Source organism: Ahaetulla prasina, chromosome 2 (assembly GCF_028640845.1).
Source record: "Ahaetulla prasina isolate Xishuangbanna chromosome 2, ASM2864084v1, whole genome shotgun sequence".
In the NCBI taxonomy this organism is placed as follows: Eukaryota; Metazoa; Chordata; class Lepidosauria; order Squamata; family Colubridae; genus Ahaetulla; species Ahaetulla prasina.
The window spans coordinates 75,568,924-75,587,389 of record NC_080540.1 but is presented as its reverse complement, the minus strand read 5'-3'; the positions used below and the strand labels follow the sequence as shown (position 1 = coordinate 75,587,389).

Here is an 18,466-nt window from a genome sequence, read left to right as displayed (position 1 = left end):
GAGCCCCCACAGAGAAGGCCCTTCCCCTGGGCGTCGCCAGACGGCACTGCCTAGCTGACGGCACCCTGAGGAGTCCCTCTCTGTGAGAGCGCACGGGTCGGTGAGAGGTATTCGGTAGCAGAAGGCGGTCCCGTAAATAGCCCGGCCCTATGCCATGGAGCGCTTTAAAGGTGGTCACCAACACCTTGAAGCGCACCCGGAAGGCCACAGGTAGCCAGTGCAGTCTGCGCAGGATAGGTGTCACCCGGGAGCCACGAGGGGCTCCTTCTATCACCCGCGCAGCCGCATTCTGGACTAACTGCAGTCTCCGGATGCCCTTCAAGGGGAGCCCCATGTAGAGAGCATTGCAGTAATCCAGGCGAGGCGTCACGAGGCGTGAGTGACCGTGCATAGGGCATCCCGGTCCAGAAAGGCGCAACTGGCGTACCAGGCGAACCTGGTAAAAGCTCTCCTGGAGACGGCCGCCAAATGATCTTCAAAGGACAGCCGTTCGTCCAGGAGGACGCCAAGTTACGCACCCTCTCCGTCGGGGCCAATGACTCGCCCCAACAGTCAGCCGCGGTTGCAGCTGACTGTACCGGGATGCCGCATCCACAGCCACTCTGTCTTGGAGGGATTGAGCTTGAGCCTGTTTCTCCCCATCCAGACCCGACGGCTTCCAGACACCGGGACAGCACTTCAATAGCTTCATTGGGGTGGCCCGTGTGAAAAGTACAGCTGGGTGTCATCAGCGACAGCTGGTACCTCACACGAAGCCACTGATGATCTCACCCAGCGGCTTCATATAGATGTTGAACAAAGGCGAGAGAATCGGCCCTGCGGCACCCACAAGTGAGGCGCCTCGGAGCCGACCTCTGCCCCCCCGTCAACACCGTTTGCGACCGACCGGAGAGATAGGAGGAGAACCACCGATAAACGGTGCCTCCCACTCCCAATCCCTCCAACCGGCGCAGCAGGATACCATGGTCGATGGTATCAAAAGCCGCTGAGAGGTCTAATAGGACCAGGGCAGAGGAACACCCCCTATCCCTGGCCCTCCAGAGATCATCCACCAACGCGACCAAAGCCGTCTCCAGGCTGTAACCCGGCGGAAACCGGACTGGAACGGGTCTAGATAGACAGTTTCATCCAGGTGTAAGGAAACTGATATGCCACCATACTCTCTACAACCTTCGCGCGAGCGGGTTGGAGACCGGACGATAATTACCTAAAACAGCTGGGTCCAAGGCAGGCTTCTTGAGGAGGGTCTCACCACCGCCTCTTTCAAGGCGGCCGGAAGACTCCTCCACCAAGGAAGCGCTCGTAATTGCCTGGAGCCAGCCTCGTGTCACCTCCTGGGTGGCCAGCACCAGCCAGGAGGGGCACGGGTCCAGTAAACATGTGGTGGCATTCAACCTACCCAACAACCTGTCCATGTCCTCGGGAGCCACAGGGTCAAACTCATCCCATAAAATATCACCAAGACCACCCTCGGACGCCTCCCCTGGGCCACTGCAATTTTGGTCCAAACCGTCCCGAAGCTGAACGATTTTATCGTATAGATAACCGTTAAACTCCTCAGCACGCCCCTGCAACGGGTCATCCCGCTCCCCTGATGAAGGAGGAACGAGTCACCCAAACAGGGCGGCTGGGCGGTTATCTGCCGGCGCAATGAGGGAGGAGGCGTAGCAACGCCTCGCTTCCTCAGTGCCACTAGGTAAGTCCTAGTATAGGACTTCACTAGTGTCCGATCAGCCTCGGAGCGGCTGGACCTCCAAGAACTCTCCAGGCGTCTTCTCCGGCGCTTCATCCCCTCAGCTCCTCGGAGAACCAAGGAGCCGTTTGGGACCTGCGCGGGTCAGAGGCCGCAAAGGCATGACACGATCTAAGGCCCCGCCGCGGCCCGTTCCCAGGCCGCAACCAGTTCCTCAGCCGTGTCGTGAGCCAGACCTCAGGAAATGGCCCAAGCTCCGTCCGGAACCTCTCAGGGTCCATCAGGCGCCTGGGACGGAACCAACGTGCTGGCTCCGTCTCCCTGCGGTGTTGAGTGGCGGTCAGAAAGTCCAGGCGAAGAAGAGAGTGATCTGACCATGACAGAGGTTCAATAACTATTTCCTTCAAATCCAGATCTCTCAGCCACTGACCAGAGATAAAAATCAGATCCAGAGTGCCACCCCCAATGTGAGTAGGGCCATCAACTACTTGAGTCAGGTCCAAGGCCGTCATGGAAGCCGTGAACTCCCGAGCAGCTGTCGATGACGAGCCGGAAGATGGCAAGTTAAAGTCCCCCATGACTAAAAGTCTGGGGGTCTCAACTGCCACCCCAGCAAGCACCTCCAGGAGCTCAGGCAGGGCAGCTGTCACGCAGCAAGGAGCCAGGTACACGACCAGCAAGCCCATCTGACATCTATGACCCCATCTCACAAAAAGGGATTCACACCCGGCAATCTGAGGCACAGTGGTCTCCCTCGGCTCTAGACTCTCTCTAATCACAACCGCCACCCCACCACCCCTACCCTGGCCCCTCGGCTGATGGAATGCTCGGAAACCCGGCGGGCACATTTGAACAAGGGGCACGCCCCCTTCTGGGCCCAGCCAGGTCTCCGTAACGCCCATATGGGTGAAGATGGGGGCCAATTGGTCAGCACAGACTTTTAAGCAAGAAGGAGTTATCTTGTCTGGGCCTGGAGCTTTTCCTGGCTTTTGTCTGTGAAATAGGTCCTGCACTTCCTTTTCTGTGATCACTAGGGGTTGTGAACCCAATGAAATGGGGTCAGTTGTAGGAGGCTTGGCTGTTGTTGGTGTGTCTGAGATGGGGGTTATGGAGATAGGTGGCTGTAGTTTCCTTTCAAACCTGCAGTAAAACTCATTCAGGTCATCTGCCAGTTGTTGATTACCTTCAGCCTGGGAAGGAGGTTTGCCATAGCCGGTGATATTTTTAAGAGTTTTCCACATGTTTGCTGGTTCATTTACATAATGAGTCTACAAATAGTTGCATTTTTTATTTATTTATTTATTATTTAAACTTATATACCGCCCTATCTCCCAAAGGACTCAGGGCGGTTTACAGGCATATAAAAACATCAATATACAAATTAAAATAATCATTAAAAAACTTATTCTAATGCCAATAATTAATAATACCAATTGTTAAAAATGGAAATATAAATATTAAAATCAATTTAAAACCCCTCTAAATTTAAAAATCTAAGCCAGTCCTGCACAGATGAATAAATGTGTCTTGAGCTCGCGACGGAAGGTTCGAAGATCCGGAAGTTGACGGAGTCGTGGGGGGAGTTCGTTCCAGAGGGCGGGAGCCCCCACAGAGAAGGCCCTTCCCCTGGGCGTCGCCAGACGACACTGCCTAGCTGACGGCACCCTGAGGAGTCCCTCTCTGTGAGAGCGCACGGGTCGGTGAGAGGTATCTGGTCGCAGTAGGCGGTCCCGTAGATAACCCGGCCCTATGCCATGGAGCGCAAACTTTGCAAACTTTCCCATCCCTATTTAACAAGAATACTATATTAAATAAACAAATATTCCAGGTGAGAGAATTCCCACTAATCACCAGTTCCGATATCAAAAGCATCACAATTACATTTTGCAGATTAGGTCAAGGCAGTAACTGTTTTAGAGCCATGTGCTTTCTCAAATTTATGATACATATCTATATCTGCATTTGGGAAACTATATGAGAAACATCTGATAAAGAGGAGGACTCTGACATTTATTGTCCCATTATAAAATTTTTGATGTTCCAGAAAGTTCAATATTTTACTCATATATGCATCAACATTATCTTTGATATGCATATGAGTAGGAGGAGCAAAATATTTTTAGTTAAGTTAATATTGTGAGTGATTGAGGGTTTAGACCATTTGTGTCATATATGTGCTTTGTGAATTAAGCTATACACTTCAACATACATTTTGAAGGGTAGAAAAACTGCAATTTCTCAACAAACTTCTATTAAACTGGAAAATCTAATGAACAATCTAGCCTCTTACAGTGCTTTCATATATTGGCAGCCCTCTGGAATAGTTTTTAGAATATGCAAATTGATAAAGCCCATAGATGCTATTAGGCTTCTGTGCTGATAGTAGATGCCATTCTGCCAGTTGAAAGATGGAATTGGCTATAATCCAGTGTTTTAATATTTTCAGATTAATTTTGAACTCCTTAATTGTTTTTTGGAACATAAATTTCTTTTGATCTTATAATCCTGACTTTATATTGGTTGAGCGAGATGTATAAAATTTTTGCTAAAGCTAAAATGTAGTACTCCTTCCTATTCAGTCAAATATGTTCATATTTTTGAAAATGAAATGAGATAAATGTAGAAAGGCAACTAAAAACAGACGCAGTGCCCTGCTGGATTGGACCTTTGGCCCATCTCAACCAGCTATCTGTTGTCAAAGTGGCCAACCAAGTATCTGGTACATCTCGTTTCCCAAGCAGGTGGTCTTGCTAGACAGTCACGCTGCCATTGAGGCTAATGATGGCAGATGTACCAGAAACATTTTTATTTCAGTAAAAATAGAGTTATAGAATTCCTTCATTGATTTATTAACCCGGCTGCTGTAAGCTGGTGGTCCTTCAATCCCCTTTGATAAAAATGATGGCATAATTCTCTGCCATTTTGTGATGTAGGGTATATTTATTAAATAACTTCCAAATTCCTCTAAAAATTCCACTCTTATATCCTTGTCTGATGTGGTTTCATTCAGTTGGTCACTTTCTGCCAATGTTAAATGTCATCTTTGTTCATCAGAAGATTCCTCATCACCTCACATGAATTGATCTAATTAGTCACTTTCTCATTGCCATCTTATATTTGGAATTTTATAAATGTCTGTGAGTTATATGTCTCAGGAAGATGAAATAACTGGGTGAAAGAGAACCGTTTGTGTTTTGTCTCGTGTACGTGATTGTTCTAACTCGTTTACAGGCTCTCCCTCTCTACCAGATAAATACCGTCATCATCGAGAATTAATGATGCTACTACCAGCACACCGAGATCGGCCTAGCAGTGCTATGTATCCTGCAGCTATCATGGAAAATGGACAGGTAAAGCGTGTGTGCAAGTGTGTGTGTGTGTGTGTGTGTGTGTGTGTGTGTGTGTGTGTGTGTGTGTGCACACCCATGCACCTGCATATATGTGTGTATCTTTGTGAGTTAGATAGATTATACCAGGTGTGACACAATTAGCTTAAAAACATTTTCCTATATATAGGGAAGCAGTAGTTTTAGAAATTACCTGCAGGAAATTATCTACTTTCCTGATTTGGGCAAAGGGTATTTTTAATGTATATTTTACTACAAGCCAGTCTTGGGGCTGTGTAGAAATGCCCAGTCACTGGTTTCAATCTTCCATGCTATTAGAAGTGTTTCTGGCAGGTCCCACACGTGTCCTCTCTGCCATCCTTGCCACAGTCACAACACTGAGCTGATCAGTAATAGTGGGACAGAAAGCAGCAAGCAGTGCCATCACCCCTTCCGTATTCTTACCATGTCATTTGAAAGGGAAGCAGAGCCACTCTTCAAATCAACCTGAAATAATAGGAAGTCTTCCTTGCAAGGCACTGTGATACTTGACTCCGGGGATTGTAGGGGAGGGAAATACAGAGTCTAGAGAAATACATGTCTAGAGGAAAACAAAGATTCTTTTTCTGCTAAAAATGAGGGTACTCTCTTCTCCAAAAAGGAAGGTTCTCTCTGTTCCTTCATATTTACTCTTGCATCCTACTCTCTGTCTTCAACAAGACCCCCAGCTGTTTTCTTTTATTCAGCATCTTACTAAAACTATCATCAATAATTTAGAAAGAGAGATCCTCTCTTTGTTGATAGGATGCTGATAGAAGAAACAGATTACATGGTTTCCTATTTGTGAGAAAACAGCCAATCTTTTGCAAAAAAAAAAAGAGCCCCAAATGTCTCAGAAATAATTTAATAATTTGAGGATTTAAAAATTCTACATTCCATTATGTATCAGCAAAAGTATATTGTCACTTATTGCTTTTAATTTAAGTATGAATGTGTTATACTATCACGTGCATGCTGATGTTGAACTAGGCTGTGCTTATATGCTTCAAGACATATGTGGTTTATGAGTTAAAACAATTGCTTTAAACTACACCTGGAAAACCACTGGCTACTAATTCAGGGCCTACAGCAAGGTGTAATTTATTTATCAAATTAATATGGCCACCCATCTCACACAAAATGATTTTGGGTAATGTACTATAAAACTATTAAAGTCAAACATAAAAACCAGTTAAAATCATTAAATAATTAACATAAGTAAAAACAAGATTTCAAGAGGGTTAATTAAGGTATTATACATGGTTCAACTAATTCAGCAAAACTAGAGCAAAACTATTTTATGGGCTTTCCAAAAAGCCGTAAGGTATTGGAAGGAGATTATGGTCCAGGGGGTAAGTGCCATAGTAGAAAGGGCTCAATTCCTGTGTCCCATCAAATGGAACTCCTTAGGAAATGGGACCTGCAGATGCCTCTAGATGGATCTGATGGGTAGAAAGTAGAAGTAACTGGGGACAGTTGGTCCCTCAGATAACCTGGTTCCATGTCATATAGAGCTTTAAAGGTCAAAAACACTACCTTGAATTATACCCAAAAGCAAACTGGCAACCAATGCAGCTCATGGAAAGAAGTATAATGTGAATCCTTCTCAGAACACCCATAACTGCCATTTTGCACCAGCTGAAGTTTCTGGATACTTTCCAGGAGCAGTCCCATTTAGAGCATGTTACAGTAGTCCATTCAGGAGATGAGCAGGACATGAGTAACTGTGAGCAGAGCTTCACAATCCAGATACAATAGGCACACAATATGAATTTGTGCACATGACACCTAGTGCCGGTTACTACATGGGTACTGCATATTGAACCAACTGTTTTTCCTGGAGTCTTTAAAGGCAGTCCCATGTAGAATACATTGCTGTAATCTAATTTGCTTGCCATTAGAGCACAAGTGAGTGGCTGTCACAAAGTCTTCTCTCTCCAGGAAGAGCTACTGTTGGTGTACCAGCCGATGTTTGGCAAAAGTCCACATCACTATAGCCTCCATCTGCCTATCCAGTTGAAGCTAGAAATTAAGGAAGATCTCAAATCATGAAATTGCTTCTATGGCGGCAGGATCATTTCTTTGATATATAACACCAGAGAATCTTGGTGTTATATTGGCAGAGAATCTCACTGAAAAAAACACACCTCTTATCTTGCTTGGGTTCAACTTTAGCCTTAATGCATAAATTGATATGATGTGATATGGCCAGGGGATTACTAGGATTAATCTTTAATCCTAGTAATCCCCTGTCTTTAGTCACATGTTTTCTGTGCTGTCACTACAGGAATTTCTAAGATAATGCATTTGTTATTCAGACATTTGAGATCTGAACATGACATGCAAATCCAGTTTATAACTAAAAACATAAGTTATATGGTAAGAACCTGAATGAGATTTTTCATTGTAAAAATGGCATTTGATTAATTAATTCTAAGATTCTGTAATTGTAATGTGCAATATTTGTTTCAATAGTCTTGAATTGCATTTTATCTTTCCTAGCATCCAAATTTCCAGAGAGCCCTATTCCAGCAGGTAATTGGACCATGCAAACCCTGCAGTGATCCTAATCTATCTGTTGCTGAAAAAGGTATTGTCTATTCTATTTTATATGTTTTATACAACACATTCAGTTACTGATTTTCCTTTGTAAGTTTGATATTAATAGTATTTCATTTTATCTGATACAAAATTATCTTATCCCAATCTATTATAGATAGTTTATATATCATACTTTTTACCAAGATAATATCCCCCGAACCAAATGTTGAAATAATTTCTGAAGCATCACTAATCCATATAAACAAAAATATATTCAAATTGGATTTTTCAAAATAAATGAATAGCTTTTCCCAACCAGTTAAAAAGATATAGTGAAGAAATTCAAGAAAACCTGTGAAGTTTTCATTTTCTTATTTATTTATTTATTTATTTATTTATTTATTTATTTATTTATTTATTTATTTATTTATTTATTTATTTATTTTGTGATAAAGGGATACACAATGGCTTAAACAAAAAAAGATGTAAAACAGAACATCTATACTGACAAATCATATAATAAATGCCCATCTGCAAATTATTTGCAGGGTGAGTTGGCCAAAGAGCAAATGATTAAATGTGACTGCACACGTTTTGTACTTGCATTGCCTTATCCCACACAAATATATAGGAGGGAATTTTGTATGGCCATATCACAACACATGCTTTATCAGTCAGATTTTGCTGGAATTTTGGTTTGTAATATGGGCTTTCAAGGTAGACATCCTTTTATTGAGCTTTATTCTGGCAGAAGTCACCTATCATCAAAATGACATTCCACGTTTCCTGGTACTTAAGTAATATACTAGCACAGCACAATATTTACAATTCATAAATTGATTTTCTTTCACCTCCCAGTGTTTCCAAATTCTCTAGTCTAGAGGATTAATATAGAGAATATTTAGGAAGCATGCATTAGGCTTTAAAGAGAGTCATTGGAAGGGGAAAATCTGTTGTTAAGTTATGCCTCAAGTAATGAGGCATCATGCGACCACACCGATTTAAGAACTTTTTGTTATGGTTGTAAAGCAAATCATTGCAATCATTAAGCAAGATATCATGTGATTGTGATTTGTGACCTTTCTGGCTGATTTCTCCATTGATTTTGCTTGTTGGAAGCCTGCTGAAAAGATTTCAAAATACAATCATGTGACCTCAGGACACAGCAACCTTTGTAAATATGAGCCAGTTGCCAAGCATCTGATTCGCAATCACATGACTGCAGAGGTGGTGCGACTTTAAAAATGGGTTGTAACTTTTTCAGCTCCGTTGTAACTTTGAACCATTGTTAAACAAATGGTCAAGATTTGAGCACTACCAATAGTGGTAACAAAAGTCTGAGAGCCAGTTTGGTGTAGTGGTTCAGGCATAAGGTTAGAATAACAATAGCAATAACACTTCGACTTATATACAGCTTCCACAGTGCTTTACACCACTCTCTGAGTGGTTTACAACATCAGCATATTGTTCCCAACAATTTGGCTCAGCATTTTACTGACCTCCAAAGGATGGAAAGCTGAATCAGCCTTGAGCCCTGTCAGGATCGAACTCCTGGTTGTGGGCAGAGACAGCCTGCAATACTGCCTTCTAACCACTGCGCCACCACATTTATAACATATGCAGAGTGTTGAATAAATACTGAGCCATTACACGCAGGTTCAGTTAAAAAATAGATATAGTCATAATAAACTTATCTTGGACATAGAACAGTAGCTTAATCCAGGTATGAATGACAATTAACTCTCATATTTGTAGTAATATAATACATACACTGGTAGGAAAGCCTCATTCCTATTTGAAGTACATTTGGAAGAGAGAGGAAGAGAGAAGGCAGGATGATTTCTGGTCTTGCTTTGCTAAGCATAGTTGAGATCAGAGACTGACACAGAGACAGTGAATAAGGACTTACCTATTTCTTGCCATTTGCCTTAGTGGCCAAAAGGCAAATAGATACAAATCTCCAAAATTATGTTCATAAAAATGATATAATAAATTATAACTTAATTTGAATAACATAAATTATAATTAGGCAGCAATCATATTGTGTTTTATGTTTTATGAATGTAATTCTCCACTGTAAATAAGCAATTAAAATCTTGTCCAATAGCAAACAAGAAATTTTCAAATGAACTATGAAACAGAAATGGCCTTTGAGGGTATAAGAGATTGTGCTGGGGCTGAGAAAGAAAGAGGAGCATCTCTGAATCCAAAAAAAATAACAAATGGGGCATTTCATCAAGGGCTTCTCAAATAAATAGACTTAGTCCACCATAAAAGCATTTTTGGGGGAAAATATTTAAAAAAAATTTTTTTAAGAGAGTCTATCTTAACAAAAGTCACTAATAAATGTGAACTGGAGGAACTGAAGCTAAATTCTCAATATTCTGTACTCTAATGTCTAATTTTTTTGGCATTCAAAGTCATTAAAGAAATCTGTGTCAATTTTGCTCTTTAATCATGTTCTTCAGTTAATAGGCTTGAGAAATAGAGATTGGGGCTATTGAACTATGGAATCTAGCCCTAGAGCATAACATGAAATTTAAACCAGTGGTTCCCAACATGGGGCCCATGCCCCACAGGGAGGAAATTTGATTTTTAGTGAGGCAATTTGGAACCTTGTTTAAACCAAATTAATGGCTTTTTAGACTTCCTCTACTTGAATAGGAGTTCACTTTTTGAATAGTAAGAATTATATGTCACGGGCATCGGGATTTTAGAGATGCTTAGGTGGGGCATGGCCAAAAAAAAGTTGGGAACCACTGGTTTAAACAAAAAAAAAAAGCACATTAAAAATAGTCTTAAATCACTTTTGAGATCAAATATATTTTGTTGCATTCATATTATTAAAAACTGGGCATTAAAATGTGTCTTATATAAATAAAAAAGCATGGTAATATTGTTGATAAAAACATTTCACTTCTACCCTTAGATAAAATAAAATTGCTTGAAAGTCTGCAAAAAGCAGCTTAGGTCATGACAGGAGCAGAAACCTGCTAAACTAGAAATCAACTACTATATTTTGATTAAAAAATGGACTTTGCCTCCTCATTGTGAAAATGGAGTGTATTCTAAGGCTGCAAATTGTCATCTTTTTCTTTTTCAACTACAGTACTCCTTCAAGTGACAAAGTGCTGATGTATAAGACTTTGGCTAATGTTCTCTATCAGATTTACCTAAAATTGTGCTTGTTGTTCAGCAATCAAAGGGGCAATTCTTCAGACATAATCAATGAAAAATCTTGTGGATAATTATTAAAGCAAGTTCTAGGAAGAATCTAATTTGGAATCTAATATAATTTCAGCATAAATTTTATTTGGTGAAATACTCATTTGGAGTCATGATTATTGAGAAAGTTTTCAAAAACAGTTTGAAGCTATGAAAAATATTGTGGTCATTGTGGCACAGTAACAGGCTGTTGTGCATATTGCTATTTCTTTTCCTAATTTTTTTTGCTTTTTTATCTTGATTTTCAAAGCAAACAATAACTTATTGCAGTATAGTGTGTGTGTGTGTGTGTGTGTGTGTGTGTGTGTGTGTGTGTGTGTTACTAGTTTTCAGAGTTGTTCTGTTCTTTCACTAAAAAAGCCATTATTATTTCCTATCATCTACCCCATCTTCATGGACGAAAATATGTAATAGCATGGAGCCAGTCCCAAAATACTTCAGAGACTGAAGAAAATAAAAATGTCAGCCTTCAATCCTGTCAAGTCCCAATAAAACCTGTATTTGACTATTATCCAAATACAATCTGTTTCCATCCTTCAGCTGTTTCAGCAGCACCGAGCAGCTGGAGTCTGGACAGCGGAACCAGAGAGGCCCTGCCATTCCTGTCTGCTCATGTTGGGAGCATCCTGGTCCCACCAGTGCCTCCCCGAAGCCTGACCCATGGTAAGGAAATGGTCAGGGGATCTGCAGAAGAACTCTACAATGATGCCCAGATAAATCATGTGAAGGCCAACACAGACGTCTTTATGACTTCTCTAAAAAGAAAGGGAATTCATGGAGGGAAATATTTTCCTGGTTCTCTTGGCTGACAGTTAACCTAAACCTTGAAAACTTCAGAATGGCTGAGAATGTGCTTTGGGACTGGACTTAAGATTTTTAAGTGATGTAAGGTAACCTGATGTCTTGCTGTAGGTTTCAATGTATAAATATATATTGAGCTCAAAATATTTTTGGAAACAAATATTACTTTAAATTTTTTATCATCCTTCCAAGGACAATCAAGTACTAAAAAGTAATTGAGATTTCAAATGTGGATTGCTAATAAGGAATTTTGATACAATATCAGCTGTTGGTAAAATTCTGCTGCATTTACTGTTTACTTCCATTTTATGTTTATTAAAAACATTAGACTCTATTTACATAACACTGATTTCTGAAAGTGAGTGTTCAACTATCAGGATTAACATTTGCTTTAACTAGTTTTGCACAAATTAAGAAGTATGAACAGGTCAGTGATTCTGCCCTATCTGACTTCCCTTATAAGGCCACTATTTACTACACTTTGATGCCTTCCACCATCATCTTAATGATGTTCCCCCAGCGCTGCCTGCACGAACATTGCGCAAGGTAAATATTTTGTCATATTTTAGAACCTTCTATCCAGTATCAGTATCCAGTAATATTGCTTAGATTAGAATTTTAAGATACACCTGTTATACCCAGTTTTTTTGAGAGATTAAAAGCAAAAATCAGTATCCCTAAGAGAAACATACAAACTCTGCAAGCTACTGTATAAGGGTCTCCTGGGTTATTTGACAATAAAATGCTAAAAAGTGAAGCATGTCACCAGGATGTTCAAAAGAAAAAACTAACATTCCTGTTTGTTCTTTTATATAAGGTGTTCACCTTGAACAAGTTCATATAAATTATGTCAAATTTTTGCTCATGCTCTCGTGTGAGAGGATGAGTCCAAAGTTTCCTCTTAGCTTAATAGGTATGGAAGGAAAATGAATCTTTGCTGCTGAGCTGGGCTTTCAAAATCAAGGGAGGTGATACACAATACTACTATACTAAACTTGGCTGAACATCTAAGAAATCACTGACAAACAAGCCTTTTCTTAGCACATATTTTCATTTCCAGTTATTCAAGTATATTGATTATAATAATTTAATTAGGTCCTTATAAAGGAAATAGCCTGTTTATTATCTCTATTTTGTTTTCTATAATTTATTTCCCAAAAATTCCATCTTGACTTCACTTTGAATTATCTCTCCACTGAATTGACCTATAAATTCTTAAAGATTATTTTTCATCTCTACTTTTGTTTCAAATCTCTTTTAAATGCTGCATTCACATAAGCAGCTATTGAGGCTGTTATGCTAGCTGTAATATTCTTTCCCAATTTCTCAAAGTTCTTTTGAAATGTCAAGTGTGATGACTTTTTCAATAATTTCTATAGGTTTTTCTATAGAAAACCTATAGAAATTATTGGTCTATTTTTTCTAATAACAGCCATTTCATTAGGTACGAAAAGGGAAGTAAAAAAGAGTTTACTTCTTGTTTTGCTTTAAATCTTTAATTTCATCCTTAATTCTTTGATCCCTAATTCTGCTGTATGAACTCATGGTTTGTCTCAGATTTGTTTTGCAAATCCAATTGTCTTTCTACTAGAACACTGAACACTCTGCATTTCCATTAATCTCTTATTTTATGTATTTAATTATTTTTAATCTTCAGTAAAAATCCTAATGTTTCAAATATAACTGACCCCTTAATCCATTTTAAACTTACTTTCTTCTTAAGTGCATCTATCTAGATGATAGTTAGAACCTTGAAAATGAAAAAGGGGGAAAATGTGTATGCTGTTTTTACTGTATTTCATATATGTAAATGCTAATGTAATGTGAAACACCTCCCAAGCCTATTCATTTGAAGTTTTCCATACCTGAATAAAAGCTGAATGTTCTATTTTATATGCCGCTTGCATCCAGTTCACAAGAAATTTCCCTTAAAAACAAAAAGCAGTCTTGCCTAGAAATTGTACATATTTAACTAAAATTAAGTTGCTTCATGCCAAATTATATGATATAGAAGAAAGATTTATAGCAATGAAGAATTTAGATGTCCAAATGAAGATTCGCATTCAGTCTTTAAACAATATTGAAAGGCTCTGAAACAGTCTATTCCTTTTTTAACCATTCAGTTCTAAAGTATTTTGTAAGATTCTAAAACACACATGCTTTTTTGGATATTTTGCTTGATCCAGTTATAAAGACATTGTTCAGCTATAGATATTATGCTTTTCATTCAATATTACCTAATAAAAATGTTGACATTTTGTGATTTTTCGGTTCACCAAAAATATATACAGATTGGATAATGCTACCATCACAAACAGATGTAGCATTTTAGAAGCTTAGAGAAATGAGATACACTTTTTTTAATTGAGATGAAAATCAAGGATATCACTACCATACAATTAGCTGAAAATAGGAATAATATTCCTTAATCTATTGCAAATATAAGGTATTCATCATGGAACTATATGAAACCCTTTATATGTTCTAATATGTGCATGCCTGTCTCTTTTGCTTTGCTTTTCCATTTAAATAGTCTCCTCTTCACCCGATACCTGCATCTCCCACAAGTCCCCAGTCTGGCCTGGATGGAAGCAATTCCACTCTTTCTGGTAGCGCTAGCAGTGGCGTTTCCTCACTAAGTGAAAGTAATTTTGGCCATTCATCTGAGCCCCCTCCTCGAACAGACACCATGGATTCTGTCCCGAGCCAGACGTGGAACACTGATGAAGACTTAGAGACGCCCTATCTCCCTGTCAGGTACAGTCTCTCAGAACCTGATGTTTTAGAAACTCTCAAAACCCAGCCATGCCGAAGCCACTCTGCTCCATCTGGAGTAATTCCTCAGGACACTATGGACCCTCCAGCTCTACCCCCTAAACCATATCATTCCCGTCACCCAAACGAAGAGGGAATGATTCTGGAAGAGGACGAAAAATATCGAGCACTGCATCGCAAAATTGCCCAGCCGGCTACTGGTGCAAAAGAGGAGCAAGCAAGGGTGGCATGGGAGCATGGCATCAGCGAGCAGTAGGCAAAATTGTCAAGAGTATAGTTTGTATGATCATTCCAGGTTTTAGAACCAGAACAGTATGTGAAAAAGCAGAGAAGTTGATTATTTTTCTTCTGCTCTGTGAGATTGACTGGAATCAGAGACTGAGCCAGCATGTAAAAAACTGCTGCTTTCCTTTTTATTTAATTTTATACTTTTCAGGTTTTTAGTGGTTTGGGATTTGTTCTTTTTCCCCACACTGGATGCTACATTCCTTCTACAATTTCAGATAACAGGAAGAATTGAATGACACAAGGGGAAGCGGCATGGGATTTTTACAAGCGTTCCTCTTGGTTTGAAGATGTGCACAAATCGAAGGAGTTGCACTAGGAATGTGTTTATTTGTTGTTAAATGGATTTGGAGATTCCATGACATGTCAAGCCAGAAGGTGCAGTTTAAAGTTTTAAGTACAGTGAATTCTGCTTTTGAAGATAACTGGATCTTTCAGGCTTCAGGCATATGAACTCTTTTGTGGTGATCTCCTTGCACTGCCTCAGGAATGCTGAAGCAATCTGACTTATGTTTGCTTGCTATTGCCTATTTTACATATTTCCTAGTTTGCTAGACTTTTTATTTCAAATTTTTTTCTCATCATGATATATTCAAACAACCTGTAGCCCATTTTTTGGCCAGCTGTGCCTAAATAAGCTTTTGGCCCCAGCATTCTTTTATTTCTAAAAAATGGTGTTGCCAAAAGCCAATTCAGGATTGGCAAAGGAATAACTATGAGTCAGCAGCTGGGAATCTGGTTTAGAATAAAATAAAAGGAAGATCTGAGTGCATACTTGATCTTTGCCTCAAACGTCTTGTATCATGTTCCCCAAAGACTTTCAGATCACCAAAAAAAATAAAAACCCTGTTCCAGTGGGTTAAGGTAGAGTTATTAAAATTGTGACTGATTGAAAGACATTGACATAGAGAAAAAGGAGCTACTTAATTTGTATTCAAGAACTAGTTCTGCCAATTAATTTTACATGTTGCCATTATACATTTTCACCAAAGGAATCATGATACATGGTGCCATATATTATGCAGTAGTTGATAGCGTAACTAAACTTGGAAAAGTGTATGAAAATATATGAAAGGAATACACACATTAAGCAATATGGAAAACTTATAATGCAAAATAGTTTTATATTGATAATCGAAGAATTTTAATCAATGCTTCATTTTCTTATAATTCATTCCAGGTTCTTAGAATGGAAAATATAAAGGGAAAAGCTTTAAGATCCAGATTTGTTTTTATTTTTTTGCCCAATTTTGGAAGGGTAAAATTCCATTTATTTTTACAATTTTCACAAGCACGTTGTGAAAAATGTATAAGTTGATGCCTGTACCACAAAAGTCCGAACTAAATTATGAATCACTTAAGACTTTAGGATCCTATTCACTATAATGGATTTACTCTGCATTTCTCCCACAAAAGTCAGTAATTAAGATATCTATCCATTAATAGAACATGCAACATTGGTAGCATGGATTTTCCTTCTTATACTCTCAAAATGTACTCTTCTTTGAAGCAGACTTGAGTATAAATGCGAAAAAGAATAGCCAATGTATGAGTGAAGGTCTGCTTGTGAAATGTTAAATAGAATCTAGGACAAAAACAAATTTAAAATTTTCATTTCTTTAATCAGTGAATTATTATCTATAGGGGGAAAAAGTAAAAAAATCTAAAGACCAAGGGTACAGTGTCCACAGCTTTCTATGGCTGAAATTGCTTTTTGTGGAAGTACAAGTAGTCCTCTACTTACAACCATTTGTTTAACAATCACTTGATGTTATGACAGTGCTGAAAAAACTAGTAATTGGTTTTTGCACTTACAGCATTCCCAGCCTTGTGATCAAAATTGGGCACTTGGCCTGTATTTACAATGATTGCAGGCAGCATCTCAGGGTCACATGTACATGATTTGTGATCTTCCCAAGGGTTTTTCACAAGCAAAACCAGTGGGAAAAGCTGGGGTTTCACTTTATAAATGCAGCAAAAAAAGATAGTAAAATCAATTGCGACTCACTTAATGATTGCACTGTTTAGCGATAGACCATGACAAAAAAGGTAGTGAAAACAGGAGCGACTCACTTAATGATTGCATCACCTAGTAATGGAAGCTCCTCTCCCAATTGTGGTCAAAAGTTGAGGACTACCTGTAGTTGTTCAGTTACTTTCCTCAAGTGTCTCTTCCGTGCAAAACACGTTAAGTTCTTAAGCGAAGTGACATAAAAATTTTATTTTGTTTACATTCATTTCTTAACTTATCCCATTAGCAGTATTTTTCCATTGGTGCCCCATCTACAAAAGCACAGTAGAAAGTATAAGTTTTAAATTTTAGAACATCAAATATCCAGGCGTCCTAAATTTTACTCATCCAAAACTCCAACAGGATTCTTAAAGCATCTAATCTTTTTGACGTTTGAAGAGAGTGGCAGCATACTCCCAAGCATGTTTAAATAAAATAATTGTTTAAATTCACTGAGTCTTATTCTGTAATAAGTGATGATTAGAGGATTGAATTCTGGATTATCTGTATATTTTTTTCTTTTTACTTAGCTTGGAGTTTTTTTAATAGGCCATATAATATTTAATAAATTTATATAGCTGAACGTCTAGTAATGGATCTCTGGGTGACAACAAAAGTTAAAATATAACACACAAATCAATCGAGGCCACTTAAAAACACTTTACCAGCACTTCCCCCAGACACAAGTCAGGCTCCATTGATATTGTAGCCTGAGTGCCTAAAGGTTTTCAGACTTCTAGAAGCGAAAAAGGTTGAACAAAGTCCAGCAGAAGGTTATTCCATAAGAGAGGTGCTATAACAGACAAGGCACACTTCCTGTGGATCTACCAGGTAACTGTTTCCCACTGAGATTTGAAACATGCACATCTTTATCCATCTAGTGGAACCGGCATTAAAAAAATGGTACTGCAAGTAACCTGGCTCCATGATTCATAGATAAGGTGACAACCAGTACCTTGAATTGCACTTGGAAGTCTACTGGGAACCAGAGAAGTTTATATAGCAGCATACTGTATTGTGTCCACAACTGTACATCTCACTGCATTGTGGGCCAGTTGGAGCTTGCAAATGCTCTTCAATGGCAGCCTCATATAGAACATGTTGCTATAAGTCTAAAGTGGGGAGGGAGATGTTGAGTGCCAATTTGGTGTAGTGAAAAAAGAATCAGGCTAAAATCAAGGAGACTTGAGTTCTAGTTCTGCCTTGGGCCCAAAGCCAACTGGGTGGCCTAGACCCAGTCATTTTCTCTCAGCCTATGAAAGAGACAATTGCAAAACCATTACTGAAAAAACATGGCAGGATAATTTCAGGGACTTGTCCAGGAAATCTCCAAAATCTGGATATGATTGACCAGAGGAAAGGAAAATCAGGAGGTTATTAGGGCACTGCCTCCCAATCTAGGAACTGGCCACAACTTGATACATAGGATGTCTCTATTCAAGGACCTTTTTCCCACAGCTGCTATCTGTTCCTCAATCAGAAATTGAGGACTACCAGACTGCACACTGTGGGAATGTCATCCCATCCAGAATTAAGAAGGGAAGATCACTAGATTCAGGGGGCTTTAAAACACAGATAGTCAATCTCATCAGTTGAGTAAAAAACCTGTTCTCCACCAGACTCTCCCAGCATCCAGGTACTGGCAGACTACCTCAACAGTATCAATTGGATGGCCTGGGACAGAGAGGTATAACTGAGTATCATCAGCATATAATACTTGATTCAATGCCAACAGATGTCCTCACCCAGAGGTTTCATGTAGATGTTAAA

The 18,466-nt window shown here is 39.4% G+C and overlaps 1 protein-coding gene across 1 annotated transcript in view; it reads left to right on the top strand.

The window, feature by feature from the left end:
- Window positions 1–14,897, top strand: part of DOCK3 (dedicator of cytokinesis 3) — a 167,453-nt gene extending 152,556 nt beyond the window's left edge. The window contains exons 51-55 of the mRNA XM_058167839.1: window positions 4,925–5,043; window positions 7,561–7,648; window positions 11,365–11,487; window positions 12,089–12,171; window positions 14,159–14,897. Coding sequence (XP_058023822.1) covers window positions 4,925–5,043; window positions 7,561–7,648; window positions 11,365–11,487; window positions 12,089–12,171; window positions 14,159–14,656 — 911 coding nt within the window. The 3' untranslated portion in view covers window positions 14,657–14,897. The remainder of the gene's footprint in view (window positions 1–4,924; window positions 5,044–7,560; window positions 7,649–11,364; window positions 11,488–12,088; window positions 12,172–14,158) is intronic.
- Window positions 14,898–18,466: the final 3,569 nt, after the last annotated feature.